Below are 10,320 nucleotides of genomic sequence, written 5' to 3'. Positions count from 1 at the left end.
AGGTCGAGGGCAGGTAGGAGGCCAGCACAGGGTGGCCAGGTGGATGGGGTGTGTTGGAGGCGGGAGAAGGGGTTGTCAGAGGGTGGGCGAGAGTCTTGGTTAAAGAAGTAAGCACGGAGGCGAAGGCGGCAGAAGAATTGTTCGATGTCACGCCGCGTGTTGAACTCATTAATCCGAGAGCGTAGGGGAATGATCCATCGAATTCAGCACCGCCTTCCTAACCTGCAATCTTCTTCCTGACCTCTCCGCCCCCACCCCACTCTGACCTATCACCCTCACCTTGACCTCTTTCCACCTATCACATTTCCGATGCCCCTCCCCCAAGTCCCTCCTCCCTACCTTTTATCTTCGCCTGCTGGACAAACTTTCCTCATTCCTGAAGAAGGGCTTATGCCCGAAATGTCGATTCTCCTGTTCCCTTGATTGGTGAGGACTCAGCTGGAGCCCTGTGTCCAGTTCTGGTCAGCCTGTTATAGGAAGGATATTATCAAGCTGGAAAAGGTTCAGAAGAGATTTACCAGGATGTTACCAGGAATGGAGTGTTTGATTTACGGGCGGAAGCCAAATAGGCTGGGAACTTTTTTCACTGGAGCATAGGAGACTGAAGGCTGAACTTATAGAGGTTTATAAAATCATGAGTGTTATCAATAAGGTAAGTGGCAAGTGTCTTTTCTCTAGAGTGGGGGATTACACAACTAGGGGGTCACCTATTTTTAAGGAGAAAGAAGAAAAATTTAAAAACTCATAAACAGCTTGTGAGGCCTTGTCTTTTTTTAAAGTTGGAACAGTAGAAGCAGCCTGAATTGGTGTGGTCAAGCATCCACAGAACCAGGATGTTTAGGTTTTTTGAGATTTTCAGTAGGAATTGTTCCTGGGGTCATAACAGGGTTAAAAAAGCTGCAGTACACCTCTCCTTGCTACACTCTGAGTTTTCTCTTGACATTTTTCCTCCTGAGCTGCTAGAATTGCATGTGAGACATTCTAGTTTATTGATTTTGCCTTTGCCAGGGAGTGTCTTTATGAAATGTTCCTATATTGAAACCATTTCTGTTTAGTAGTAAAATAATCTATTATTCTGTTAATCTTTCTAATAGAGTTAAGTTATTCAAATGTCCTTGTTCTTTTGCTGTACTTCACATACAGTGTATGAATAAGATGTGTTTTGCTTCAAATCTGGTAGCTTGACCAATCAAATTGCATTCAAAATGAAATGTCTGGCACTTGCCTTTAAAATAAGATAAGTTAGGGTGTAGACTATCCACTTCATATATTTTTAGGGGATCTGCTCTGCTCCATAACAATGGTGAAGCATAACTTGCTTACTTGAGAGGTCTTATCTTGGTGGCTACATGCAGTAAAGTTTAAATAATTGTTTCAGTACTTGATTGTCAGTGAAATTTCTTAACAAATAGCTGAATTAAAGGTAACTTGTTGTGATTTATCCACAACGCACTGTACAGGACAATGTCAAAATCAGATCTGCAACAAGCAACTTACACTGCATGTACGTCAAGCAAAATGTGAAACTGGAAACTGTTGTGAAACTAGAAACGTTATGAAAAGAATAACAAGGATATTGCCAGGGTTGGGGGATTTGAGTTATAGGGAGAGGCCATATAGGCTTGGGCTGCTGTCCCTGGAGCATTGGAGGCTGAGGGGTGACGTGTTAGAGGTTTATAAAATTCTGAGGGACATGGATAGGGTAAATAGGCAAGGTCTTTTCTCCAGGGTGGGTGAGTCCAAAACTAGAGGGCATAGGGTTAGGATAAGAGGGGAAAAATTTAAAATGGATCTAAAGGGCAACTTTTTCACACAGAGGGTGGTGCATGTATGGAATGAGCTGCCAGAGGAAGTGGGGAGGCTGGTACAATTGTAACATTTAACAAGCATTTGGATGGGGATTTGAGCAGGAAGGGTTTAGAGGGATATGGGCCAAATGCTGGCAAATGAGACTAGATTTATTTGAACTATCTGGTCATCATGGACAAATTGGACTGAAGGGTCTGTTTCAGTGTTGTATATCTCTATAATTCTTTGACTCAAAATGGTCACATCTGAAAGTTGAAGGCCAGCAGTCCTTAGTGAGGTCAGGAGGTACGGTTACATTTAATCAAGGAGCTCATCCAATACCAGGCCAGGGTGATGCTTACAGTCAGTCTGGTATTTGGTCCAATCAAAATCCAGAGATCCGAGTCCCTGCACTCCAGCCCACAGTTAGCTGTACAGGTCAGTGCGGCCAGTCCAGTGATCACCACACATCATAAGACCATAAAACACAGGAGTGGAAATTAGGCTATTCAGCCCATCAAGTCTGCATCATCATTCAATCATGGCTGATATGTTTCTCAACACCATTCTTCCACTTTCTCCCTGTAACCCTTGATCCCCTGTCCAAATCCTTCTGCAGCCTCCCTGCCTCCTCAATGCTACTTGTCCATCTACCTATCTTTGTATTGACTGCAAATGTAGCCAGAATGTCCTTGGTTCCTTCAGCTACATTGTTAATGTATAAAGTGAAAAGTTGTGGTCCCAACACTGAGCCTTGCAGAACTCCATTTGTCACTAGCTGCCATCCTGAGAAGGTTCCTTATATCCCCACTCTCTGCTTTCTGCCAGACAGCCAAACTTCTATCCATGCTAGTACTTTGCCTCTAATACCATGGCCTCTTATCTCACTCAGTAGCCTCCTGTGTGGCACCTTGTCAAAGGTCTTCTTGAAGTCTAGGTCGATAACATCCATTGGCTCTCCTTGGTCTAATTTGCTCATTACTTCCTCAAAGAATTCTAGCAGATTTGTCAGACATGACTTCCCCTTGATGAAACCATGTTGACTTTGCCCAATTTTACCACACACTTGCAAGTATTCAGAAATCTCATCCCTCACAATGGATTCCAGGATCTTACCCATGACGAAGGTTGAGCTAATCAGTCTGTAATTTTCTGCCTTTTTGCCTTACTCCCTTTTTAAACAGGGGTGTAACAATTTTCCAGTCCTCTGGTACCCTCCCTAATTCTAGTCATTCCTGAAAGGTCACCATAATGCCTCCACTATCTCTTCAGCTTGGAAATGGAGTAAGGTGGGGGAGGGGAAATGATGAAACTGGTGAAGTCCACATTGATGCCCTGGGATTGAAGTGTTCCGACACAGAAGATGAGGTGCTCTTCCTCCAGGCATTGGGCGGTGAGGGAGTGGCGATGGAGAAGGCCCAGGACCTGCATGTCCTCGTCAGAGTAGGAGGGAGAGTTGAAATGTTCGGCCTCAGGGTGGTGTGGTTGATTGGTGCAGGTGTCCCGAAGATGTTCCCTAAAGCGCTCTGCTAGGAGGCGTCCAGTCTCCCCAATGTAAAGCAGACCGCATCGGGAGCAACGGATACAATAAATGACATTGGTGAATGTGCAGGTGAAACTTTGATGGATGTGGAAGGTGTTTTTGAGGCCTTGGATGGAGGTGAGGGGGAGATGTGACACAGGTTTTGCAATTCCTGCAGTAGCATGGAAGGTGCCAGGAGGGGAGGGTGGGTTATTGGGGGCCGTGGACCTGACCAGGTAGTCATGGAGGGAATGGTCTTTGCGGAGAGTAGATAGGGATGGGGAGGGAAATATATGCCTGGTGGTGGGGTCTGTATGTAGGTGGCAGAAATGTTGACAGATGATGCGGTTTATGCGGAGGTTGGTGGGGTAGAGGGTGAGGACCAGGGTGGTTCTGTCCTTGTTGTGGTTAGTGATAGTTTGGTGCACTGACCTCTACACCGCTGACCTTATTAACCACCTTGTCTATATGTGGCGCAAACTTCAAAGAATTATGTGCCTGAACCCTAGGCCTCTCTGTTCTACAACAATACTCTAGGCCTTACCATTAACTATGTGTCCTGCCCCTGGTTGTTGTACCAAAATCCAATGCCTCACGTTTATCTAAATTGAACTCCATCTGCCATTCATCAGTCCACTGACCCATTTGATCAAGACCCTTTTGTAATCTTGGCAAACCTTCTTCACTGTCTACTATGCCACCAGTTTTGGAGTCATCCACAAACTTACTAACCATGCCTTCTATATTCTCATCCAAATCATTTATATAAAGGACAAACCCAGCACCGATCCCTATAGAACACTGCTGATATCAGGCTTCCAGTCCGAAAAACAACCCTCCACCACTACTCTCTGTCTCCTGCTGTTAAGCCAATTATGCATCTATTTGGCAAGCTCACCCTGAATCCCATATGATCGAATGTTACTAATTAGACTACCATGCAGAATCTTGTCAAAGACTTTATTGAAGTTTAAGTAAACAACATCTACTGCTCTGCCCTGATCAATCTTTTTGGTAACTTGCTCAAAAAATTCAGTCAAGTTTGTGAGACATGATTTTCCACACAGAAAACCATGCTGACTATCTTTAATCAATTTTTGCCTCTCTAAATGTTTATAAATTCCATCTTTTAAAATCACCTTCAACAAATTACCCACAACTGAAGTCAGACTCACAGGTCTATAGTTTCCCAGATTCTCCTTATGACCGTTCTTAAACTAAAGCACAACATTAGCCATCCTCCAGGAATCAGGCACCTCACCCAGAGTTATAGGTCATGCAAATATTTCTGAAAGGGGTCTCTCAATTTCCTCCTTTACTTCCCACATTGTTCCGGGAACGTGTTCAATTTGAACTGCTCCATTACTGCTAGCTATTTCCTTCATAAATCTCTCCACCCTCTCTCTCGCTGTGTCTCTTTCTCTTCTTTTCCAATTTCCTCCCTTACTTCCCATAGCATTCTGGAATATGTGAGATCAGGTCCTGGAGATTTATCTACTTACATATTCTCTAAGAACTGTTTTTAAAAAATAATAGTTATTTCCCTGAGCTTTCTAGCCTCCGTTTCTTTCTTCACAGTAAAAACTGATGTGAAATATTAATTTAATATCTCTCCCATCTCCAAGGGTTCAACACAAAGATGACCTCTTTGATCATTTAAGGGCCCTACCCTCTCTCTAGTTATTTACTCTTAATGTACTTGTAGAATCTCTTTGGATTACCCTTATCTGCCAATACTATCTCATATTCTCTCTTTGCTTTTCTAAGTTTTTTTCTTAAGAATATCCCTGCACTCTTTATATTGATTAAGAGATTAATTTGAATCCAGTTGTTTGTATCTGATATAAGATTCTCTTTTATTCTTGACTCGAACCTCAATATCTTCATTCATCCATTGTTCTTTAATCTTACCAGCCTTACCGCTCACTCTAATAGGAACAAAATGCTTCTGAGCTCATATGATCAAAACCTTGAAGGCTTCCCACTTGTCAGACATCCTTTTACCTCCAATCAACTTCTGGAAGTTCTTGTCTCATACCATTAAAATTTGTCTTACTCCAATTAAAAACTTTAACTTTCATGGAAGACTTATTCTTTTCAATAACCATTTTAAAACTTATAGAATTATGATCACTTGACCCAAAGTGTTCCTCTATTTACACTTCAGTCATCTGCCCTGCCTTATTGTCCAAAAGAAGGTCAAGTTTTGCTCCATCTCTAGTAGGAGGATCCACACATTGATAAAGAAAATTTTATTGAACACGTTTGACAAACAATTTACCATCCAAACCTTTAACACCAGTCAATGTTTGGAAAATTAAAATCTCCCATTATTACAATCTAAAACACAGAGCATTGAGCTGCTAGTCCTGTATATGCCTCAGCCAAGTATCTATAATTGCTATGATGCTCCAATCCCAAGTTCCAAAACATGCCCTGAGTTCAACAGCTTTACCTGTAAGAACTGTGGACAGACCCCCTCAAAACAAGATGTGGAATGGATGTCCCAGGAGTGATGCAGCTGACCAAACCACTCAGTCTGAAGTCAAACAGAATTTATTGACACATAAACAAAAGAAAATCAAAGTTAGAATTACAGAACTATTTGAAAATCCACCTAACACGAAAACTTAACTAAACAAAGAGCTGTTCCGATTTCCTGCAACATCCCACAACACACCTCTTGACAAAAAGTAAGTTTGATTCTTACAGGAGAGAAATCACAGAGAGTCAGCCAGAAAATCCCTGATGAATCAGGAACTCCCACAGCAGCTTTCTTTGACCAGCACCTTCAGACAGGCTGCTTGCTAAAAATCAAACCAAACTGAAACCAGAAAAAAAATCCCTGAACTGGGAGAACTGGCCACTTCCCTTTCATTGTACACGTGTTTTTTTTAAAAAAAACTAAAAGTTGATTCAAGTAGCTATTTCCAGGTATATCAAAGCTTCTGCCTTTACGACCCCTCAAAAAAACTCCAAGGGCAAAATAACCTTGTTAAAGGGGTAGCATCATCACAAGAGAAATCAGAACAATTCTGAGGAAGGGTCACTTCCAAAATATTAACTCTGATTTCTTTCCACAGATATTGCCAGACCTGCTGAGCTTTACCAGGAATTTCTATTTTTGTTTCTGATTTACAGCATCCGCAGTTGATTAGATTAGATTCTCTACAGTGTGAAAATAGGCCCTTTGACTCAACAAGTCCACACCAACCCTCCGAAGAGTAACCCACCCAGACCCATTTCCCTCTGACTAATCCATTCATCAGTTTTTACCTGTAAGATCCCTTGCATTGAAATAAGTACAATTTAATTCTTCAGAGTTACTTTGTTCTCTGACTTTCTCTTGCCTTTCTTTTCTAATTGACCTGTTCTTTTCACCACCACCACCAGCAGTGTAAAGTCTCCCTTAATGGAACTGGCAAATCTCCCTGCTAAGGTAATGGTCCCTTTCCAGTTCAAGTTAAATCCATCCTTTTGGAACAGGTCTTTTCTGTCCCAGAAGAGATTCCAATTATCCAAAAACCAGAATCCCTGAGCAATACACTATCTCTTTAGCCATTGAGAGTCTCTGAATTCTAGGGACTGGATCTGAGCTGGCTGTTCAGAGCCTAAGTTCTGTGCACATGTAAATAAAGGGTGACTTGGTGATGGGATACCTGCCATCTTGGAGTTATTTCAAATATGCTTGAATTATTTAGAAATATCCATAATCCTGGCCCCAGGAAAGCAACATACTACCCTAAACCTACACTCACTTCCACAGAATCTCCTATCTGTGCCCCTGAGAGGGGTGTTTACTATAACAATTATTCTTTTAAATGTTGTCAAATGCTGCCTAACATAAAAATCATTCCTAGTGTCCAATAACTGACCACCCCTTGTATTTTCCTAAGAAACTATCCATCTCAACAGTAACCAATACCGAATATCTATTTGATAGAGGATTTGCCACAGGGTACTTTTGAACTAACTTCTTACCTTTCCTGGTGGTCACCCATCTATCTAACTGACCCTGCTGCATTATCACTTTTCTAAATCTACTAGCCATCTCACTCTTTGCCTCTTTTATGCCTTCAATAACAGTAAGCCTAAAAATAAAGCAACTTCCAATAAAATAAACCACCTTTCATTACACAGAAAATAATGTGAAAATGCAAAAGGAAAAGAAATCAAACATATAAATCTCAAATAAAATCAACCACTTAGCGGATTCGATAAATTCCTCAGCTATTAAATAAAGATCTTCTCTGGAGCCAACTTTTTGTCAAGTTCTCCAAAACAAAAACACAATTCCATTTTAAAAGGAAAACTCTTCCGCTGTTCAAAAAACACTCTTGCAAAGTAAAAAAAACACTTTCCTTAAAATAACATTTCATTTTATGTTTCTACGTTTAGAAAAAAGACTTCAGCTGTTCACCATAGGCTTCTGATAAGCCCGTAACAAAAAAAGTCAGTTTGTAAAAAAAGTGATCGTTTCTGTTTAGTTTACTTGTGTTTTTGAATTTCAAAGAAACAAAATGAATAAGAATCCTGCATTAGTGAAGTATAATAACTGCAATAAAACCATAACCAATGTGTAAATAAGCCTGCAATCTCAAGCAGCTGCAAGACTCACGCTGTTCACATCCAAGAGAGTGAGTGAGATAGTCCAAAGACGAACAGTTTAGGTAGATTGACTGTGCTAAATTGTTGCATTGTGTTCAGGGATGTGTAGGCTAGGTAGGTTAACTATGGTAAATGTGGAGTTACAGGGATAGAGTGGGATGTTCTTCAAAGGATTAGTATAGATGCACTGGGCCAAATGGCATCTATCTGCACTGTAGGGATTCTATGATCTGCAAGACATGCTGCAGAAATTCAAAAAATATTTTTAGACAGCTCTTTCCAATACCATACCACTAACATCTGAAAAGACAGGGACAGCAGATCCATGGGAACACCTCCAAGCCACTCTCCCTCCTGACTTTGAAATATATTGCTGTTCCTTCAATATCCTGAAATTCCCTCCCTAATAGTATTGTTGGCTTATCTACAGCATGTGGATTATTGTTGTTCATGAAAGCAGATCACTACTAAGCTCTCAAGGGCAACTAGGGACAGGTAATGAATGCTGGCCGGCTACATATGCCTAACGACCCCTGAGTAAATATTAAAAAGTAAAGGATTGAGTTTCTGAGTTTCAAATGCAATTTAACTTTTATGGATAGAACACAACAATACAAATGAAATAAAAGTTTTAATACAGAGAAAACAAAGCCAGAAAGTAGCAAGAGAGAGAGGGAATTCAGCAAATTGACCATGGACATTAAGTTACTAATGGGGGAAATGTGTTACCAGGCTGGTGAACTAGCAGAGATGCATGCATTGGTTGAAAGCACAGTAAAAGTTGCAGAATCTGAGATCCATTATTTAATTCAACCAAATGTGCTACCAAACTTGAAAAGAGAGAGAAATAATTCTGATGGCTCTATCCAAACATTTGAATTGTTAACCATTCATCAGACAAAATAAAAATATGTCAGTCAGTTTGCAACTTGCTTAAGTGGAGAACCACTCAGCATTTTAATTGCTCTTGGCATACACTCTGATATTGGACATGATTCAGAGATGCCGGTGTTGGACTGGGGTGTACAAAGTTAAAAATCACACAACACCAGGTTATAGTCCAACAGGTTTAATTGGAAGCACACTAGCTTTCGAAGCGACGCTCCGAAAGCTAGTGTGCTTCCAATTAAACCTGTTGGACTATAACCTGGTGTTGTGTGATTTTTAACTCTGATATTGGAAGCATTCTGTACTCACTTCTTATAATTTAGCATCTGAAGCATTAGCGCTGAAATTGAAAAATGTAAAAAATGTGCAGTTCAGTTGTTACTAGGAATGGACAGCTGAAATAAATATGAAAATGTAGCTGGAAACCAAATGCATAAGAAACAACAAAAGCTTTTCCATTTAATGTTGAGGTTTTCTACCTGAGCCATTTAAGAGCCTAGTTCCAACAGATAAATGACAATTGGTTATTTTTTTAATGCATCCAGGCAAATACTACAGAACTAGGAGAGCAGGAAACAATCGAAGGTATGATGTTATCTATTTAAAATATGAGAAAGCTTAGGTATGAATGGATTTTAAAAAAAATATTTTCCAATATGTGTTCCTATATCAACATTTATTGCAGTAACTAATGCTCTGAATTCATCACAGTAGAAATTACATTGTTTCTTCAAATGGAAGGCTTAATCACAGCTACTAACAGAAAACTTATCTTATGCCCTGTTAAATTTACATGGATAGCTTCCATTAAATGCAGGTGTAGGATAACAAAGGTACATAACATTAAAACAAGGACTGAATTACATCTGCTGACTTCTATAGTCACTGATCCTAGTTCATTTCAGCATTACAATTATTGCAGACACATCAAGAGCAGTACCATGGGAGAACCAATGGCATAAACCAATGAATAAAATGGTGATCTAGCAAGCAGGAGTTCAGCTACAGTGGAGAATCTAATAGTATGACAAAAGATATTTCTGCTATATTTGCATTGAACCTATTTACTTCTACATTTGTTCCTAACACACATTTGCCTGTTAAGATCGTAATACAAAATCTTGATGTTTTACTTACTGTTAGAAGGAAAACCAGCAAGATTGTTATGTCCATACTGCAAGAATGCAAACAGGATTATGAAAATCAGTTAAGCTTAAGACATTTTTATAGAGGATGTTTTGACTTTATTTGCAAAGCAAATGCAGTTCAACAAGTCTCAATATGTTTTAACAGAGAAATGGGTGGAAACCATACTTTAGCAATGATTGCAAATATTTAACTGTTTTACTGATAGCTTATCAATGACAATCGGTCAAAGGTTCTGATATAGTCTTTACCTATGCTCTAATAAAATTCTAAGAAAAGCTAACCATAAATCATCAGTTTATACAAGCCGATATTTTCCTAGTTACCAGCAGTTCTAAGGAAGGGTCATCAGACCCGAAACATTAACT

At 40.0% G+C, this 10,320-nt stretch overlaps 1 protein-coding gene across 2 annotated transcripts in view; it reads right to left on the bottom strand.

The window, feature by feature from the left end:
• The window catches only part of LOC122560073 (cadherin-like protein 26), a 77,532-nt gene extending 67,533 nt beyond the window's left edge, over positions 1-9,999 (bottom strand). For both annotated transcript variants that reach the window (XM_043710283.1, XM_043710285.1), the window contains exon 1: positions 9,944-9,999. In XM_043710283.1, the coding sequence (XP_043566218.1) occupies positions 9,944-9,979 (36 nt within the window). In that variant the 5' untranslated portion in view covers positions 9,980-9,999. The remainder of the gene's footprint in view (positions 1-9,943) is intronic.
• Positions 10,000-10,320: the final 321 nt, after the last annotated feature.

Source organism: Chiloscyllium plagiosum, chromosome 20 (assembly GCF_004010195.1).
Source record: "Chiloscyllium plagiosum isolate BGI_BamShark_2017 chromosome 20, ASM401019v2, whole genome shotgun sequence".
NCBI classification, from domain to species: domain Eukaryota; kingdom Metazoa; phylum Chordata; class Chondrichthyes; order Orectolobiformes; family Hemiscylliidae; genus Chiloscyllium; species Chiloscyllium plagiosum.
The sequence above is the reverse complement of the archived record's forward strand: the minus strand, read 5'-3'. Positions and strand labels throughout refer to the sequence as shown.